The sequence below is a fragment of the Salvelinus fontinalis genome, chromosome 21 (assembly GCF_029448725.1).
Source record: "Salvelinus fontinalis isolate EN_2023a chromosome 21, ASM2944872v1, whole genome shotgun sequence".
In the NCBI taxonomy this organism is placed as follows: Eukaryota; Metazoa; Chordata; class Actinopteri; order Salmoniformes; family Salmonidae; genus Salvelinus; species Salvelinus fontinalis.
In genome coordinates this window covers 9,044,117-9,063,889 of record NC_074685.1, presented here as the reverse complement: position 1 = coordinate 9,063,889, position 19,773 = coordinate 9,044,117, and the positions used below count along the sequence as shown (strand labels likewise).

Genomic DNA, 19,773 nt, shown 5'->3' with positions numbered 1-19,773 from the left:
TTGAGGTGGAGTGACAAATCAGTAATAACAAATCATAATCTTATAAATGTGCCATATATTACAATATAATGGCCATTATCAAGGTGATAAAGTTTCTGATGTATAAAAATTATGTTTGCAACTTCAAATGTAGGCCTACATTTATTGTCTTGTATGTTGTGATTTGGGTGTATTGTTCTGAAACCAGGACGAAAGTGATTAATCAATTAGACAACACTGCCACCTTGTGTTAAAGTATTTTAGTGCAAGACCTTTCAACGCAATCCCCTCTTGTCACTGGTTGTCTCCTATGGTTACTCTTTTGTGTGCTTGTCACCTTACTGGATATTATGTATAGATTTTTAGCCAACATCATTGATTACAGTTTTTATTGGTAGAGTAGTTTAAATTAAGCAACATAATTCAGGATGAACGGAATGAAATCCTTTATCTAGGAACCAAGCGCAACCGTGGACGTGTTTCTTTTCGGGCATCACAATTGTGACAAATTTCCGAAGTACACATTTCAGCATGGCGTGTAGAAAAATGTGTAACGTTGGATCTCTAATTGTGTACAGCATAACGATTGTTGCGGCGTTGTAAGTATTTATTTAGCTCTTTATAGAGGTGAAATATTCCAGTTTTAACCATGAGTACCGATTAGTTGTTATGTTATTGTTACTTAGCAAATGTAACTAACGTTAGTTAATTGGTTCATGTTTGAGCTTCTGATCACGTTAGCAAAGCTAGCGAACTTATAGCAAGTAGCTAACTTACTGAGCTACAGAACGTTTGAAGTATATTGGGCTGTCAAAGGCTAGTCATTTAGCAAGGTTCACTTTTTTAAATGAGATATTAAGAGTATAAAGTGGAGTCCTGGCTGGCAATACTCTCACACTGCTTCCCACCCAAGAAATCAGAACCGGGTTGACAGCAAGATTTTCGAGACATGATGTGTAAAGTCAAACCAGAGAAAACGGACTCTGCTGCTTCTAAAATGACAAAATCCAGTCAGAGCCAAGCGAAAAAGAAACCTCTAAAAACGTTTTCTCAACACACCAAGAAGAAAGAGCCCGTTTCAAAAGATCAAGGTAAAACCAAGGCGTTGCTTCCCCCGAAAGATGCCCAACAGTTTTCAACCAACTGGAAAACGTTACTAGAGGTAAGGACTTGGTTATGACTTAAGTCAGAAATGTCATGTTGTGATACAGATTTTGGATAGATGACTGACTTGAATGAATTAGTACCACTGTCATCCCTGTCAAAAATGTGGTGTTATTAGAGCTCTCTATTTGCAGGTGTTCAAATCCAACCCCCCTCCGGTGAAAAAGCAACCGTTTCAGCAGAACTCAAAGAAGGAAGACCCTAAGAAACCCACTAAAGACATTTCAAAGAAGGACGAGACTCATAAGAAACCCACTAAAGACATTTCGAAGGAGGTGGAGGTGGCGCATAGGAAGCCTGCTAAGAACTTATCAAGGACAGTGAATGATGCCAAGGCAACTAAGCCCAAGCAGGTGAACAGTGGGAAAGCATGGCAGGACAGTGCTGTTCCTAGTAAAACTCAGGTGAATGGGATAGATCCAGGACCATCGGGGACAGAACAGCCCAAAGCCAAGAAGAGGAAACCGAGCAGTGTCCAGATAGACAGCATAGCACAGTTGAAGAAGAAGAAAGTAGAAGTGGAGGAAAAGAAACCCACTGAGTAAGTCTGTCCAGTGTTACTAGTATTGCCTTGACTTGGGCAGGAGATTACCAGAACTAAGTACCAGCACCTCCAATGTTCTACTGCTTGAGTTTCTGCACATCCTTTATAGAATATCAGCTCAAAGGTATTGCAGAGTTTCTGCACCTAAATATAAACAGTACGGGCACCCAAAATGAATACCGGCAAGTAAGTGTGACTATTGAGGTGTTGACTTCAAGAACCTCTCACTGTTGTAAAAAGCATGTGTGTGGTTTGTCTGTTTAGTCACTTCTGTAGTCAATTGTCAAACTTGCATCCAAACCTACGGTCAGATTATCAGATATTATTTCCACAGGCACCTCGGTGTTGGTTAATGTATGTGATGGTTAATGCATATATGTCCACTAGATCCGACATGTGGTTTGATGATGTGGACCCTGACGACATTGAGGCCACAGTGGGAACAGAGGCAGCCGATATCATGAGGAAGATCCAAGGCACTCAGAAGACACATGCCCAGACCACAGAGAAAGCGCTGGTCAAGGACAGGGCATTTGAGGGGTAAGTTAGGCAGCGAGTCTCATCTGGTAGTTTTTGAATGGGTTGCAAGTGTTGAGTTTTTAAAAAATGAAAAAATACTCCAGTCTGAACTTAAACCAGATGTCTGAATTATAATGAACTTACATATTTACTTAATTTGAATCTCTGAAGAATTTTTCTTCACAGTATTGAAGTATTTACAAAATGGAGTTATTAGCAGCTTTGTGCTACATGAACAGCAGTGCATATTCCACATCTATCTTGGCCTGGTAGGAAAACTGGGGGGGGGGGGGTCAAAACCCGGAGCACCTGCTGCTTTAGTTGTGCCAGGACCACTCTCTCAAATACCTTCATCAGCTGGGAAGTGAGTGGAACAGGCTTGAAGTTGTTTAGGCTCTGCCCTTGGTGTTTTTGGGAACAGGCACAATGCAGGGTGTTTTCCATGGTGTAGGTACAGTAGAGGTAGACAGTGACTGCATGAAGATAAAGTGCAGGATCCCGCTCACCTGCGCAGTACAGTCATTGAGCACCCGGGTCTGATTCTGTCCGGTCCTACAGCCTTCCTGGCATTTGTCCATTTGAACTGTTTCCTCACCTGGTCCACAGTCTGAGTAATTACCCGTACTGTTGTAGTCTCTATCCAAGTGCATGACAGAGAACCCATCCAAAGTCTCTGATTCAATGTGACCTCATACTGCTAACTAGTGCAGGGGTTCCTGAACTTTTTCACTCAGGCCCCCCCCTTCCAGCATTGGAGAACATCCTGCGTCCTCCTATTTCTATGGGCACAAGCACGGTTAATAATACAAACTGTTAACACCCCTCTTGTTGGAGGGTTTTTCAGGTTTAAAGCTTATTTCCTGCAATTCTACACTGTTTTCATGTGATATTTGAGTGACTCGAACATTACTACAAAATCAATGGGCTAAAAAACCTAGGGGGTGGAGGAGGGGTCAAGCTCCAAGTCAAGTACCAGGTGTGACCAAGGCTTTTTCTTTCCCTGTTCATCATGGCACCTGTCAGCCTGACCAAGGCGGTGGCTATGGACTGTGAGATGGTGGGTGTGGGGCCAGATGGCGAGGATAGCATCGTAGCCCGGGTCTCCCTTGTCAACCAGTTTGGAAAGTGCATTTACGACAAATACGTCAAACCCACAGAGAAGGTGACGGACTACAGGACAGCTGTCAGTGGCATCCGGCCAGATGACATCAAAAACGGTAAGCAGGATGAGCTGACCTCCTTAGTGATAATTTGACCACTATTTTAATATGGTCTTATGGTAGCATTGGAAACGGAAATAAACTCACTAAAGCCCAAAAGAGTTGTCTTATTTTAGGATGACGTTATCTGCGGGTCGTTTTCAAATGCGACTTTTGTGTCTGTTATATTCTGCAGGTGAGAATGTGAAGACCGTACAGAAAGAGGTGGCTGAGATCCTCCAGGGGAGAACGCTTGTGGGACACGCCATTCACAATGACCTCAAGGTACACTACTATGATGTAACTTACATTGTTTATCATTCTAACTAAAAACTCACCATTGTCAACATTTACATATACTTTCCATGCTAAAATCTTTCAGATTTTGTTCTTGGATCACCCAAAAAAGAGAATCAGAGACACCCAGAAGTATAAACCTTTCAAGAAAATTGTGAAGGTAAAGACTGGTTTGTGGGCAGATATTTTGTATTAATGTGCGTGACTGAAGGGGTTGTAATAACACTATAAGAGGAAGATGTTAATGTTCTTTTATTTTCAGAGTGGTCGGCCCTCTCTGAAACTCCTGTGTAGCGAAATACTCGGTGTCAAAGTACAACAGGGAGAACATTCATCCGTAAGTCACCTTTTTATCAATATTTTTTTATTTTGTAGCTCACATATACAGTAGTACAACTGTGAACCATAGCCAATGTCTGAGAATGTTTTGCAGGTCCAAGACGCCCAGGCGACCATGAGGTTGTACACGGTGGCGAAGAAACATTGGGAGGCAGAGATCAAGGCTAGTCATAACAACCCAGAGTTAACCAAGAAGACCAAGGAACCAAGGAAGCCCAAACCTCCCAAACACAAATGAACCTGACTGAACTGCATCAGTCTGTAATGGGACTGAGGACTCGCCCTTGACTAGATGGCACAGGACAGGAGGCTTGATTGGATTAACAAGTGTGTCTTTTGGAAGTGGACTCGCACTTTGAGGTCTTAGTGAATTGAGGAATCTCTTTTGGTGACCCATAAGGATTACACAAAGCGGTTTGATCAAATTAATTTGGACTTTATTCAAATCCCACTCAACCCTAATCATTCAGAAAGTTGGTCATCAAAAACAGCCTAGTGCCAGTTTAACTATGCATCTGTCTTTCATTCATTGTCTGCTACATCATGTTTTCTTCTGGTTTGAATGTTTTAAAATGTGCTATTTTTCTGATCTAACATCCATGTCTTGATGTTGAATATCTGCAGTTTGGATCATTCGTTGCCTTTTGTATTTGAGAGTTTTTCATGAATTAAAAGTTAGATATTTAAATCACAAGTATGTAATTTGTTGCATGGAAAAATGTTTAGTCATATGGAGAGAATACCATGGGCGCGTTCGTAAATTTGCTCTGGCCATCTACTCCGATTTCAGAACGCTCTTGTCTGCGCCAGAGCGCAGAATAACTGATGAATTTACGAACATGACCGGCGTGAGTAAAATGGTCAGAGTGAGGTGTTCTCTAATTTTTGTATGGAAGTAGCTAGCAAATTTTAGCCGGATAGTTTGAGTGCTTGACTGCCTTTAAGGTTAGAACGATCGGATCAACCCTACTCCTCGGCCAGAGCAAAACGCTCTGAATTTACGAACGCCCAAAGCGCTCTCTGGCACTCCAGAGAGTTAACAAATGCACCCCCATATAACTAGCAACCAAGTTAGTATGCTCATAAAAAAAGCAACAAAGACAAACTAAATTCACTTAGATTCAACATAACTAAACAGAAGAATACACAGAAACCCCTTACAGAAAACTAGAGGTCAGGGCTGCAAAACAATCATTCCTACTGCATGGGGCAAGCTGTTTGAGGTTCCAGAGTGGTGCAGCGGTCTAAGGCACTGCATCTCAGTGCAAGAGGCGTCACTACAGTCCCTGGTTCAAATCCAGGCTGTATCATTCAGCCGTCATTGTAAATACGAATTTGTTCATAACTGACTTGCTTAGTTAAATAACATTTATTTTAGATCATTGTTCCATAACGCTATAGTGTAACCATTAAGGACTTGTATGTGCCAGGAGATCATAAGGTAAGGATTAATGTCCCTCATGAAATCAGTTTTAAAATGTCTAGCAAATTGAGTTACAAAACCATGATGAACCTGCCAAAATCGACTATCATGCTGAGGACCGAGATGTCTACTTTTTGGGAAGGTGTCTTATTTTAAACCCATTTTACATTTTCACCCCAAATTCTCATTGCCGAAATGCACCCGTATTAAATTCTCAGGTCATTTTAAAAAAAAAAATGGGGAAAGCTTAACTTATTTGAATAAAACACTTGGAAGTTTACATTAAACTATATTTATTACATAGTGTCTGTGGACATGTATCAAAACACTTTCTAGTTCCTGTAAAAACTCCAATCAGGTTTTAAAGTTTTATTCGCCCATTATGCATCATCTAGAGTAGATAAGCACAAGTTAATTTATTCGCTTATATGCCCTCAGAATGAGTTTTATTTTAAAACACTCCCTTTACCCCATTTGGCCTTCTCATTACCAAAATGGCTTAAGAGCTCAAATTGGGAAAAAGTCACATTTTATTTAATTAGAAATGTTTATTTTCAGTGTTATGTTTAACTCAGGCCTTTTCATTAGGGGAGCAATGTAAAAAATATATATTGATTTGTTTATAACTTTTCTTTTGTCTGTTACAGTAATGAAAATGTTGGTAAAATGCCTAACATCTGATAAAAAACAATTGAAATATATATTTTGAACCTTTATATAACTAGGCAAGTCAGTTAAGAACAAATTCTTATTTACAATGACGGCCTAAGTAGGTTAACTACCTTGTTTAGGGGCAGAAGGGGCAGATTTTTACCTTGTCAGCTCGGGGATTCAATCTAGCAACCTTTCGGTTACTGGCCCAATGCTCTAACCACTAGGCTACCTGCTGTGGTTAGTGCGTACAGATCCTAATATCAGTGAATCAAGACTTGAGAATGTTTTGGACAATTTTATGAGAATGATCCATGGGCAATATAGACCTTTGGGTCAATGGATGAAACATTCATGAAATACCCAGTTGCTTTCTGTCAGGGAAAAATAGTTAACTGTGAAGCAACATTAGATAGCTGCTAACACAACTATGTTGCATATATTCCTAAGTGATAGAATATTGCTTGTGTGCCTGTAGTGTTTGATTCCTTTTAACAAACGCTGGTTCATTTGTACATGTATGTGGATAGTACCTATGCATTGGTTAAACTGACCTACAATAGTGTTCTTGCTAGTTACCCTGTATGATGTATATAAAAAATAAAAATATGCCTGATTGAAATGATTTCCAATCCAGAGATAATGTGCGAGATACACTACTTTAAGAGGTGTGGCCAAACAAGCTAACTCAATGCATTACTTTTCACCAAAAGAGTCAACCAAAAAAACATTTCACCTGCGATCAGAGGTTGGACAGAAGATTGTATCTCCTATCTGATTAACGAAAAAGGCTAATATTTGCTTTGTGTGCTGTGTTACACACTATTAGTCCCTGAATGAAGACATTATCTCATCACAGTCCTTAATCCTTTAACTTGCTGCTTCCATGGGTCAGAAGGCTAGATCGCACTAGGATATAGAGTCGAAAACAAACATTCTGAAGTGGCATAGATCAACCGGGTTCAAGATCAATTCAGGTTCCAGAAGAGAACACCAACAATAGATAGGTTCTAAAGCACCATAGCCTTTCTTTAGGGCCCAATTCAATTTGTATCGCAGAAGTTCAGCGCTATAGCGTAATTTAAATGTTAAAGTAATTTCCGATTGAGCCAACATGTGCATCGTTTACCGTGAATACAGTCTCCACGAAAGTGGAGTCTCCACGAAAGTTCTTTACCTTTGAACTTCAATTGCACTACAGCGCTGGACTTCCAAGAGATGTATTGAATTGAGCCCTTAATCTGTTTTTCTTCTCATGATATACACAACCTGTAGCAACCTGTGACTGTTTGATTACAAGCAAATTTGTAGAATGCCCCAAAAGCTGATAAGATAGTTAATCTTATTTGTGTACTGAAAACTGTTGTTAGGATTCACGGTGACATCATAGTTCTATGTCCTCTGTAAACATGCAATGTTCTCAATGTTTGTTCAAACTGTTCAGTTGGAAACTTGTTCATATCTCAAGTAACCAATATAAAAGAGGACTCCCATCTTTGGGTACACTGGATGGATATACATTTGGGATTACTGTCCCAATGGCCGAATTTCCAATTGCCGGTGTCACAAGCAGAGTAAGATGACTTGGGAAATTCCTTAACAAAAACTACAATTCCACTTTCACTATCGCCCAGGTTTCCTGAAAGGCGGCTTAGCTAAAATGGTACATTCCTTTTCCTACTTGCCAAAAATGGATTCCCCAGTAACCAGGACAACAAAACAGCACAAAAAAATGAATAAATAACCCCCAAAACGTATTAAAACAACCGCTAAACCTTTACATGAACTAAAATGGCATGGAAAACTAAATTCACACTATAAAAGGCCCAAATTACATAAAATCTATAGTTATCTATTCGGACACATTTCATCAAATAAGACAAAGATGCAGCAGTTTAGATACATAAATAAACCCAGTAACAGAGAGGGAGAGGTGGGGTAAAAGAGATGGGATGGTGAGGGAGAGGGGTTGACATCTTTGTCCCTTGGTTAAGGATAGTGTTCCTCCTCTGTGAGACCGGAGGGATGAGCCATGTCACTATATTGACCCGTCAGTCGTCCCGGTCAGCTTCTCCTCATCCCCCAGTTTCTGGTGATTCAGCCTGGCATAACTCACCGCATCGCCCCTGAAAGAAACAGAGTGGTGGAAGAGAGAGAAACCAGGGCAAAAGCATGACACCACAGAGGAAAGGGGAGATGTTAGATAACGTTGAATGAGAGAATTTACAGGGTTACTTTTTGCCACTCAAAGTTATAATGAGAGTATGGAATGAAGCTGTTATCTCCTGTTACAAGATGTTACATTATTTTAAATGTAATGCATTTTATTACTGATTAATAACACCTAAACATCTAAAATGTTGATTAAAAATTCATGTTTATTTGAACTGAAAGGGTAAAAAGTGTGAGAAAGAGGGGCGAGAAGGAAGTCAATCTCAAGTACACTATGAAGGCCTACACACATATATTCAAATCGAAATCTTATCACAAAAGTATAAATAGGAAAGTCATACTTTTTGCCCAGGGAGGCGAGACCATAGAGAACTCCCGTAGCGAAGGCAATGGCATTCCCAAACAACGTGGTGATGGAGAAGCTCAGGAATATGGGAAACAGTGCCATCCTGGAAATACAAGAAACAGGGATTGATTGAGTGGTTGATTACAGAAAACTTGAAGTGTGTTTTTCAACTGGTTAAAAGGTCATTTAAATTGCAGGCCTAGACAATGGACAGCTGAGTCATGTGAAGACAGCAGGTCTCAGTCCAGTTCTTACCCGCAGTAGAAGAAGGCTTTCTGCCATGGCTTGAATTTGTCAGCTCTAGCTGCCACTGCGTTTGCAAACTCAATGAACTGGCAGCAGAATGGGACTTCACACAGGAACAGCACAAAGGCATTCAACCTTGAAAAAGAAGGAGGACATTAGCTCTTATATATGTAGGCGTGTATGCAAAACTAAAGCCTTGGCTAAGGATCATATTTTGCAAGACAAACTTACACCATCCATACTCCAGCAGCGATGTTTAAAGGGTTGACAGTGACACACATCCACACTCCTGAGATGGCACATGCTTCAGTGGGAGAGAAAATATTATATTACATGCAATGTTACAGTTCTGATAATGCAACCAGATCAAGTACAAACAGGTATAAATATGCATGTGGACGCTTCAGGCATATAGGGTTACCATGAATACCAACTTACCAGAATAAAGGAGGCTTTGTTCCAATTTAGAAATATGACAAACAGTGCTATTACCCTGACTGGGGACGTTATTCATCCACACTTAAATCAAATATATCCTAACTGGAAACCACAAGGGCCTGAATTTCCGTTTAAACAAACATGAGTGGTTTTGATAGCAGGAGCACCAGAGGATCATCTCTTCTCCTCTAGCAGAGAGCCATAGAATACGAGCCAAATAGGAGGCAGATGAGTATTAATCTGAGTTTACAGGCCCCATGCTAAGATCCTGCTAGGCCCCTGATATACATTGCCTGGTTGGCTCTGCTGGGTGCTGCTACCAGTCCAGTGGCCACACTGTGAGCATGGGAAGGGACCCAGACAATGAAAAGATGGGATAATTACACACATGACATCCATTGCACTCTTTAGTAGACACACACACACACATATATACAGACTTGAATGAATAAATGAATTCACACAGCGTGTCTCAAACATAGTGTTTCAAAGCTCAGAAAGCTTATCTAGTCTTTTGTACCCAACTTTGATTTTGGCTAAATTATTAACTAGTGGGGCTAGAGTTGTATTGGTTTGAAACCATTAAAGCTTGAAAACACAGATCAGGATTTCTATCTAGAGAGAAACATCACGCTAACCATTATGCTAGTAATGACAGATTGGAGAACCCATACGAGTGTGATTAAATTAAATGGCTGCCACTGGCAACAAACTCCCACAGGATCAGATGAGACCATTCGGCTAGCTAGCACACTCATGCCATACACCCACAGAGACGCCCACACACAAGCACTGCTAGTCTCAGAGACACACATATGCAGTCTACTCTGCAGTAGCTAAAGTCAGAGGAATCATATACAGTGCCTTCAGAAAGTATTCATACCACTTGACTTAGTCCATATTTTGTTGTGTTACAGCCTGAATTCAAAATGGATTACTTAAGATTATTTTCCTTACCCATCTACACACAATACCCCACAATGACAAAGTGAAAACATGTTTTTAGACATTATTGCACATTTATTGAAAATTAAATAGACATATTTCATTGACATACTTATTCACACCCCTGAATTCATACTTCGTAGAAGCATATTTGGCAGTGATTACAGCTGTGAGTCTTTCTGGGTAAGTCTCTAAGGGCTTTCCACACCTGGATTGTGCAAATAATTGCACATTATTGTTTTTTAGGGTTCTTCAAGCTGTCAAATTGGTTGTTGATCATTGCTAGACAACCATTTTCAGGTCTTGCCATATATTTCTGCAGGAGATTTAAGTTAAAACTGTAACTAGCCAACTCAGGAACATTCCCTCTCTTCTTGGTAAGCAACTCCAGTGTATATTTGGCCTTGTGTTTTAGGTTATTGTCCTGCTGAAAGATTAATTAAATCTCCCAGTGTCTGGTGGAAAGCAGACAACCAGGTTTTCCTCTAGGATCTTGCCCGTGCTTAGCTCCACTCCATTTCTTTTTTATCTTGAAAAACTCCAGAGTCCTTAATGATTAGCCGCATACCCATAACAACATCCACCACTATGCAGTATGCTTGAAAATATGGAGAATGATACTCACCAATGTGGTGTATTGGATTTGCATCAAACATAACACTTTTTTTATATTCAGGACTAAAAGTTTCATTTTTGTTGTTGTATTAATTCAGTGCCTTGTTGCAAACAAGATGTGTGTTTTAGAATCTCTTTATTCTATACAGGCTTTTTTCACTCTGTCAATTAGGTTAGTATTGTGAAGTAACTACACTGTTGTTGATCCATCTTCACTTTTATTCTATCACAGCCATTAAACGTAACTGCTTTAAAGTCACTATTGGACTCATGGTGAAATTCCTGTGCGGTTTATTTCCTCTCCGACAACTGAGTTAGGAAGGACGCCTGTATCTTTGTAGTGACTGGATGTGTTTATACACCATCCAAAGAGTAATTAATACCCTTTCCATGCTCAAAGGGATATTCAATGTCTGATTTCTTTATTTTTACCCATCAACCAATAGGTGCCCTTCGTTGCGAGGTATTGGAAAACCTCCCTGGTCTTAGTGGTTGAATCTGCATTTGAAATGTACTGCTCGACGGAGGGTCCTTACAGATAATTGTATGTGTGGGGTACGGAGATGAGAAACACTATTATTGCACACAGAGTGAGTCCATGCAACTTATGTGACTTGTTAAGCAACATTTTACTCCTGAACTTACCCAGGCTTGACCATAGCAAAGGGTTCATTCTTATTGACTCAAGACATTTCAGCTTTTCATTTTTTATTAATTTGTGAAACTAATTCCACTTTGACATTATGGGTTATTGTGTGTAGGCCAGTGACACAAACTCTCAATTTAATACATTTTAAATTCAGGCTGTAACAAAATGTGTAAAAAGTAAAGGGGTGTCAATACTTTCTGAAGGCACTTTAGGACATATCCTATCCTGAGCTCGGATTCAACAGCATGCTGAAGTATACAGAGCCAATTTAAAATGCAGCGGTCCAGCATGTGAATGTGATACAGCGACCACTACTCCGGTATCATAGCTACAGCAAGGCAGGGAAGCGATAGGTGGAAAGGGAGGGCAGGGATGCGATTGGCCTACTGCTGGGGAACTGCAACGCAGGCAGAAACAGCACCTCTGTCTGTCTCGCACTGAGTACTCTACTCTAGTTAACATTATAAAATAGAAGCCATCACTGAACATAAGATTATGACTTATTGTGCCAGCCAGGCAAGCAGAAAGCCTATGACCCAAGGAGATATGTGACAGCCAGGAGAGCAGACAGACAGTGCCAACTTCCAGCCTCTTGGTTCCTGTAAGGAACCATGTGAACATGTGACTAATGGGTTATTGTTGTACAGAGAGATGCTGGGGTAGAGTGATGTGGCAGTGCTTTGTCTGGGCAGACAGAGGCGCTCAGTAAGAACACTGAAGGCCTTGACTAAACACTGTAATATTTCAAAGACAGCAGATCAGCAGAGCTTCCTAAAGAGAGTATAGCCTCACACTGTCATTACATGCACTTCCGTCATGTACACGTGCCTTCAGTCATGAGAGAGTATGCATGCATCGCATGTTAATTGAAGTCAGCTAGTATTTACATGGTTTTGTGCCTGTGTCAGGTGATAGAAATGTAAACATTTATTTAATTTTTTAATGATTGCAACATCGCCGCAAAAATTGAGGAGGCAAGTGGAAGAAGCTAGAGAACTTGTCTGTCTGCCATATATTAAATTAGCAGAATTGTCTGGAAAATATTGGATCTAAATAGATAAATACAGACCAATAAATTTGGATATTTTGTCTCAAGTTTCAACCATCTGAAGGACCAACACCACAGACAACCGGTAGTGTGAGTTCAAATGTAATTGTATTCAACATTCAGGCTGTGTATACCATCAGCCTAAAGTCAGCAGGGGAAACCACTGACCTGTGTTAAGGTAGAGACCATAAGGATTCGCCATAATAGTGGAATTTGCAGTTCACCTTCTAAACAAAAAGTTCCCCATTGAAATTGATCCTAACAGACATAAATAGTGGAATAATTCCATCTAGATAATGCAAAATAAGGTTGGAATGTAGTTACATAATATATACAATAATTAGACAATAAACAGTAAAATAATCCCACGGTGGATGCACTAGACTGCATAATTGCATTGGGGGCATACATATGCACTGTACATATAGCCTTACCTATGGAGTGTGCACCCATGAAATGGGGTATCACCCTACTCAGCAACACCCACAGATCACAACTATGTAGAGTTTAATTAATTGATGATTTAAGAAAATAAATAGTTATGTAACAACGTTCCAACCTTGTTTAGCATTATCTAGTCCACATATGGCATTATTCCACTATTTGGATCTGTTGGCTCAGTTACAACGGGGGACTCTTATTTTGAAGGCGACCAGCAAATTCCAATATTGTAGCTACCTTCACACAGGTATCCAAATCCCAGACAAAGGTCCCCCATTGAAACGGATCCCCCAAAAAAGTGGAATAATGCCATATTTGGACTAGATAATGCTAAACAGGTTGGAATATTGATACATAACTTAAAAATAAATACAATAATTAATAAGTAAACTCTACATAGTTGTGATCTGTGGGTTTTGCTGAGTTGGGTGATTCCACTGTGGCTGTATTAGACAAAATAATTGTACAGCCTTAACTATGGAGTGTGAACCGATGAAACGGGATATCAACCCAGTACTCAGTGAAAGCCACAGATTACCATTCCAAAGAGTTAACACAAATATTAGCGTCACAGCTCTTATTGTGTGACTTTGACTGTAGGAAATCACCTCCCTGTGTGTATTAGACATTCAAATTGGACTGTCAATCACAGTAGTTATGAAAACGCTTAGTTAGTTTTTACTTACATACTCCGCCCAGAACCCCAACGATTTTACAGAGCCATCGGTACCACCATGTCATACCATCATCGTCGGTGACAGGTTTCGGAGCTGCCGCCTCGTCGATGTTCATTTTGACCCAGTAAATGGTTCAGCGACTCGTCTCAGTCAATTTAACAATAGCCACTACCAGCTGTTGCTCACTTGGACAACGAAAACTAGAGTTAGTTAGCCAACGTCAATGGTCTTGTTGATAGTTGAAGAAATCACAGAGATTTGTGTTTTAATGATAGCTTTGATCCGGTCTATACTTTGGCTAGCTAAATAACAAACTACGGTTATCAACGGAGCATTGTTTTGTTGTCAAGATAGCTGACAGCTAACATTAGCTATGAAGCTAGTTAACTCTGCTGTCCCTGTCGCCAAAGCAAAGTCTGGCTTCTGTCACACCGCTAACCTCCACTAACAAAGTTGGAACTTACTAAACAATTTTTTCAAATTAGGCAGCTAGAGCTACCACTATTCAATTACACCATTCACAAATTATCGTTTTAACGACCTGCTTTGTCTTAATTTGCCCCTATTTGTTATCTTTTCACCGTCTTCTCGGAGGATCCCCCAGGTTCGTCCGCGTTGCATTGTGGGTGGGACTAAAATAGTGTACGTCACTGTTTGTTTACTTGTGGGTGTGTTCCAATCCAAACAGTTCGGTAGATATTGCACAGCGCAGCGACACAACAAAATCCTGTAATGTTTTTTTTTGTTATCCCTAATTAATTATGAGCATTTATGTATTTAATTATGATTTGCCTGAGACATATGAAGCTCCTACTTTTGCCAAAGACTCCAGCCACCCTGGTCATAGACTGTTCTCTCTGCTACCGCACAGCAATCGGTATCGGAGCGCCAAGTCTAGGTCCAAAAAGGTTTCTTAACAGCTTCTACCCCCAAACCATAACACTCCTGAACAGCTAATCAAATGGCTACCCGGACTATTTGCATTGAGAAAGGAGTAAAAATAAAGAAAAACGAGTAGTTGTGTCCAAACGTTTGATTCTCATTTGTGGGTTATTTTCCTCTGTGTTGGTGCCCCCCAATCAGAAAATGGCATGCTGGACATTCCCGCCATGGGTATGCTAATACCTGTGCCCCCGCTACTGTAGCCTCGTTACTGTTATTTTATTGTTGCTCTTTGATTATTTGTTCGTTTTCTATTTTCTTCTTTATTTTTTTTTAACTTTAGTTTATTTTAGTAAATACTTTACCACGTATTTTTCTTAAAACTACAGTTTTGAGAATGACACAAATATTAATTTTCAAAACGTTTGCTGCTTCAGTGTCTTTAGATATTTTTGTCAGATGTTACTATGGAATACTGAAGTACAATTACAAGCATTTCATAAGTGTCAAAGGCTTTTATTGACAATTACATGAAGTTGATGCAAAGAGTCAATATTTGCAGTGTTGACCCTTCTTTTTCAAGACCTCTGCAATCCGCCCTGGAATGCAGTCAATTAACTTCTGGGCCACATCCTGACTGATGGCAGCCCATTCTTGCATAATCAATGCTTGGAGTTTGTCAGAATTTGTGGGTTTTGTTTTGTCCACCCGCCTCTTGAGGATTGACCACAAATTCTCAATGAGATTAAGGTCTGGGGAGTTTCCTGGCCATGGACACAAAATATCGATGTTTTGTTCCCCGAGCCACTTAGTTATCACTGTTGCCTTATGGCAAGGTGCTCCATCATGCTGGAATAGGCATTGTTCGTCACCAAACTGTTCCTGGATGGTTGGGAGAAGTTGCTCTCGGAGGACGTGTTGGTACCATTCTTTATTCATGGCTGTGTTCTTAGGCAAAATTGTGAGTGAGCCCAGTCCGTTGGCTGAGAAGCAACCCCACACATGAATGGTCTCAGGATGCTTTACTGTTGGCATGACACAGGACTGATGGTAGCGCTCACCTTGTCTTCTCTGGACAAGCTTTTTTCCGGATGCCCCAAACAATCGGAAAGGGGATTCATCAGAGAAAATGACGTTACCCCAGTCCTCAGCAGTCCAATCCCTGTACCTTTTGCAGAATATCAGTCTGTCCCTGATGTTTTTCCTGGAGAGAAGTGGCTTCTTTGCTGCCCTTCTTGACACCAGGCCATCCTCCAAAAGTCTTCGCCTCACTGTGCGTGCAGATGCACTCACACCTGCCTGCTGCCATTCCTGAGCAAGCTCTGTACTGGTGGTGCCCCGATCCCGCAGCTGAATCAACTTTAGGAGATGGTCCTGGCGCTTGCTGGACTTTCTTGGGCGCCCTGAAGCCTTCTTCACAACAATTGATCCGCTGTCCTTGAAGTTCTTGATGATCCGATAAATGGTTGATTTAGGTGCAATCTTACTGGCAGCAATAGCCTTGGCTGTGAAGCCCTTTTTGTGCAAAGCAATAATGACGGCACGTGTTTCCTTGCAGGTAACCGTGGTTGACAGAGGAAGAACAATGATTCCAAGCACCACCCTCCTTTTAAACTTCCAGTCTGTTATTCGAACTCAATCAGCATGACAGAGTTATCTCCGGCCTTGTCCTCGTCAACACTCACTGACATGATATCAGATGGTCCTTTTGTGGCAGGGCTGAAATGCAGTGGAAGTGTTTTTTGGGGGATTCAGTTCATTTGCATGGCAAAGAGAGACTTTGCAGTTAATTGCAATTCATCTGATCACTCTTCATAACATTCTGGAGTATATGCAAATTGCCATCATACAAACCAAGGCAGCAGACTTTGTGAAAATTAATATTTGTGTCATGCTCAAAACTTTTGGCCACGACTTTGTTGTACATTGTTGGTTAAGGGCCTGTAAGTAAGCATTTCACTGTAAGGTCTGCACCTGTTGTATTCGGTGCATGTGACACACATACATTTTGATTTGACTTATGTAAAGAAGGACTCTTTATTCAACAATAAAATAAAGAGTTCTACAACAGCAGCTTTTATTTCATTCAATATGTATTACCCTATAAATCACAAATAATGACATGTTTATACATATCTGTCTCACATACACTATTACATTCTTCTTTTGCACACATTGGTGTCCCTTGGATTCAACTAACCTTTTCACAGTCAGCAGTTAAAAGTCTGAAATGCTCTGAAGGGGCTCCCCAGACATAGAACCAACTAGTATACCTGTACCATTGCATGTGAACAGGTGAAGAATATGATCAAAAAGGAGGAATACAAAAGGGTCTCTGGCTGAGAGGAGAGGTACATTGCACTGACTGGTACACTATAGGTCGCTATAAAGTCCAGGTCTGGGTGTAGGGAGAGAGCGCATCTCTGTTCAGCCTTGCTTGGGTGGTGTGAGAGAAGACCCCATGGCTGTGACAGGGACTGGTACAATTAAGGTAGAGTTTAGAATGAAACAATGTTTGTTTAAAATCGACTACATTGCACTTGGACTGCGCAGAATCACTGATCTGCAAATTCCCTCCCAAAAACCTACTCAGTACCTGATCAAGATTCACAATTCTGCGCCTCACCTTGATCCCCTCAAACACGCTGAGAGATACACCTAGTCCCATTCACTCTGACAACAGAGTGGACTGCAGAGGCCTCAGAGTCCTCCGGCTGATCCGTCTCTCGTCCATTATCCCCATGGGCATCCTCTTCTTCCCCATGGGGGTATGACACAACATCTCGTCCACGTTTCGTTGATTCACCTGACCTACCTGCTGGAGGTGGGACACTGCCTGCTCCACTCTCGCCATCAGAGGACTGTCCTCGCTCCGAAGACGCACCAGGTCCACTTGAGAAAGAGACCACACACACATAGATGTATTGATGAATTATATTTGTGACTGGATGACTCAGAGATAATTACACATAGGTTATGCATCAGACATTAAACATCCATTTGGAGTTTTTTTTACTTACCACTTCCTGTGCGAATTCAGGCTTCTTTATAAATGCAGGGCTGCTGGATCCCAAAGCTAAGGTCAAGACAGAGAGTGATTCTTTCACAGCTCCTGCCATAGCCAGTATCAGCACCTGGAACACCAGAAATATCATCAAATAGCCTGCTCCCTGACTGACAGCTTAACACAGTTACAAAGTTATTGTAAAGACAGTGAATATTAGAACTCACTTTGAGATATTGACATATTCTGCTGTCAGTGCTCATAATCTGACAGAACATGGATTGTGCTTTTTCAACATCATTCTGGAAGGAGAATAAAATATATTTAAACACATTTGTATGAGTGAGAGAGTGAGTGAGAGTGAGAGTGAAAGTGAGAGAGCAAGAGAGAAAAAAAATAGATTACCAACCTGTCTAAGTGGTAGAGCCACAGTGAAGCAGTAGGCATGTCTGGGCATAATGTGTCCTTTGGTCTGTTCCTCCTCTATCAGGGCAGTACAGATTCTATAGGACTCCGGGGTATTCTGGTAAACATGAAATAGGGCATTAAATCGACTGTCTATAGGGTGGACCAATACAATGTCTGCAAGGTGGACAAATCCTCACCAGTTTATAGCAGGTACCAGTTGCTAGTGTGAATGTGTCCTTGTTGAATGGCACACCTTGGTTCTTCATGTCTCTTAGTACATCCAGAGAACCTAGTATTATAGACATTGTTTAGTGATGACAAAGATCAGTCATCTAAAAATTGTACCTTTATAGTTTAATGTGTCTGCCTTCTAATAGTAAAAGGATGCCACCTACTCTCATATAATCCTTTCATAAACAACATGTCTATGGCAATATTGAAGGAGGTTGAGTCCGAAAAGAATCCTCTCATGTCCTGTTAGAGAATATAGATAAATAATAGTATATTTACAACTTCACAAACTACAGTATGTGTAAACGTCAATCAATGCCCTAGTCAAGAGGACTAGAGTTACTATGACAGCACTTAGTTCATGACAGCACTTAGTCCAGATGTTGATTATGACTGTTCCCTGATTGTTGTAGTCCAAGTGCTGCATATAAATATTGTTACCTTGTCTGTCAGAGTAGCAGCAGCCATTTCCTCCAGCCCCAGCTCATAGCACAGCTTCATGAACAGGGGACCAAACTTAAACTCTCCAAATGCTACATTACTGTTATCTTCGTGGTACCTGGACAGTGGAACGAACATGCAGAACACACAAACATACACGTAAATAATACAGAACCATAACTAAGTAAGAATGCCAACATAAGTCAAACTTCAAGATTGCATTACATTATTGCAGACTAATGCTTTATCTGTCCGTAACACAGCTGATGAGTAGACTTGATCTTCAGGTCTGTTTTGACAGCTAATTGTCAGGATACTCATCTGGCCAGTGGCCACAATGCATTAGTGAGAAACTAGTATTTGATTGTGTGACCCATACCTGTAGATGGCACCTCTGGCTGTAGATTGGCATAGGTGTAGAAGCAGTTTCAGCTCATCCTTCAATATTATCTCGTTCTTCTTTAGCTTCCGATTGAATACCTCCAAATAATGACCTGCAGAATAGAAAATGGTCTGTCAACTTCAAAATAAGTAGTTGAGGTACAGTAGTTAGACCCAAGCAGTAAGGACATGCATATATACACACATACATATACATATACAGTGCATTCAGAAAGTATTCCAGCCTCTGGACTTTTTCCACATTTTGTTACAGCCTTATTAAAAATGATTAAATGTTTTTTTCACCCTCATAAATTTACACCCAATACCCCATAATGACTAAGCAAAAACAGGTTTTTAGAAATTCTTTCAAACTTATTAAAAAACAAAAACTGAAATATCACATTCACAGAACTATTCAGACCCTTTAATCAGTACTTTGTTGACAGCGATTATAGCCTCAAGTCTTCTTGGTTATGGCGCTACAAGCTTGGCACACCTGTATTTGGGGAGTTTCTCCCCTTCTTCTCTGCATATCCTCTCACGATCTGTCAGGTTGGATGGGGAACGTCGCTGCACAGATATTTTCAGGTCTCTCCAGAGATGTTCGATCGCTTTCAAGTCCAGGCTCTGGCAGGGCCACTCAAGGACATTCAGAGACTTGTTCCAAAGCCACTCTTGCGTTGTCTTGGCTGTGTTCTTAGGGTCATTGTCCTGTTGAAAGGTGAACCTTC

At 40.7% G+C, this 19,773-nt stretch overlaps 3 protein-coding genes across 5 annotated transcripts; 1 reads left to right on the top strand and 2 right to left on the bottom strand.

Moving 5' to 3' along the window:
• Positions 1–291: 291 nt before the first annotated feature.
• Positions 292–4,729, top strand: LOC129818127 (RNA exonuclease 4-like). 2 transcript variants are annotated; one of them, XM_055873729.1, is made up of 9 exons: positions 292–578; positions 893–1,141; positions 1,278–1,684; positions 2,075–2,227; positions 3,230–3,423; positions 3,602–3,690; positions 3,788–3,862; positions 3,965–4,039; positions 4,136–4,729. In XM_055873729.1, the coding sequence occupies exons 2-9, from the start codon at positions 929–931 to the stop codon at positions 4,277–4,279; spliced, it is 1,350 nt and encodes a 449-aa protein (XP_055729704.1). In that variant the 5' UTR covers positions 292–578; positions 893–928; the 3' UTR covers positions 4,280–4,729. The 2 variants fall into 2 exon arrangements, with proteins under 2 accessions (XP_055729704.1, XP_055729703.1); XM_055873728.1 differs by having other exon boundaries at positions 292–1,141.
• LOC129818128 (calcium channel flower homolog) lies at positions 4,045–14,775 on the bottom strand. Of its 2 annotated transcripts, none has more exons than XM_055873731.1 (5): positions 13,702–14,770; positions 9,111–9,183; positions 8,889–9,014; positions 8,629–8,736; positions 4,045–8,241 (listed from the first exon to the last, which is right to left on the bottom strand). In XM_055873731.1, the coding sequence occupies exons 1-5, from the start codon at positions 13,805–13,807 to the stop codon at positions 8,154–8,156; spliced, it is 501 nt and encodes a 166-aa protein (XP_055729706.1). In that variant the 5' UTR covers positions 13,808–14,770; the 3' UTR covers positions 4,045–8,153. The 2 variants fall into 2 exon arrangements, with proteins under 2 accessions (XP_055729706.1, XP_055729707.1); XM_055873732.1 differs by having other exon boundaries at positions 8,148–8,502; positions 13,702–14,775.
• A 1,852-nt stretch (positions 14,776–16,627) lies between these two features.
• LOC129819153 (pentatricopeptide repeat-containing protein 2, mitochondrial-like) lies at positions 16,628–19,351 on the bottom strand. The gene is made up of 9 exons (XM_055875715.1): positions 19,346–19,351; positions 19,038–19,171; positions 18,659–18,776; positions 18,382–18,460; positions 18,184–18,275; positions 17,988–18,101; positions 17,806–17,880; positions 17,595–17,708; positions 16,628–17,467 (listed from the first exon to the last, which is right to left on the bottom strand). The coding sequence occupies exons 1-9, from the start codon at positions 19,349–19,351 to the stop codon at positions 17,243–17,245; spliced, it is 957 nt and encodes a 318-aa protein (XP_055731690.1). The 3' UTR covers positions 16,628–17,242.
• Positions 19,352–19,773: the final 422 nt, after the last annotated feature.

Bases quoted from the DNA above. Each gene is read 5' to 3' on its own strand.
- LOC129818128 (XM_055873731.1), bottom strand. From the start codon at position 13,807: ATGAACATCGACGAGGCGGCAGCTCCGAAACCTGTCACCGACGATGAT. The intron at 9,015-9,110 runs GTAAGTTTGTCT...TTCTTTTTCAAG, and splicing joins GCTGCTGGAGTATGGATGGT to GTTGAATGCCTTTGTGCTGT. The intron at 8,242-8,628 runs GTATGACTTTCC...TGTTTCTTTCAG, and splicing joins CTCGCCTCCCTGGGCAAAAA to GGGCGATGCGGTGAGTTATG.
- LOC129818127 (XM_055873729.1), top strand. From the start codon at position 929: ATGATGTGTAAAGTCAAACCAGAGAAAACGGACTCTGCTGCTTCTAAA. The intron at 3,424-3,601 runs GTAAGCAGGATG...TATATTCTGCAG, and splicing joins GCCAGATGACATCAAAAACG to GTGAGAATGTGAAGACCGTA. The intron at 4,040-4,135 runs GTAAGTCACCTT...AATGTTTTGCAG, and splicing joins AACAGGGAGAACATTCATCC to GTCCAAGACGCCCAGGCGAC.
- LOC129819153 (XM_055875715.1), bottom strand. The intron at 18,777-19,037 runs GTATGGGTCACA...TCCACTGTCCAG, and splicing joins GCCAGAGGTGCCATCTACAG to GTACCACGAAGATAACAGTA. The intron at 18,102-18,183 runs GTGAGGATTTGT...CATGTTTACCAG, and splicing joins CTGGTACCTGCTATAAACTG to AATACCCCGGAGTCCTATAG.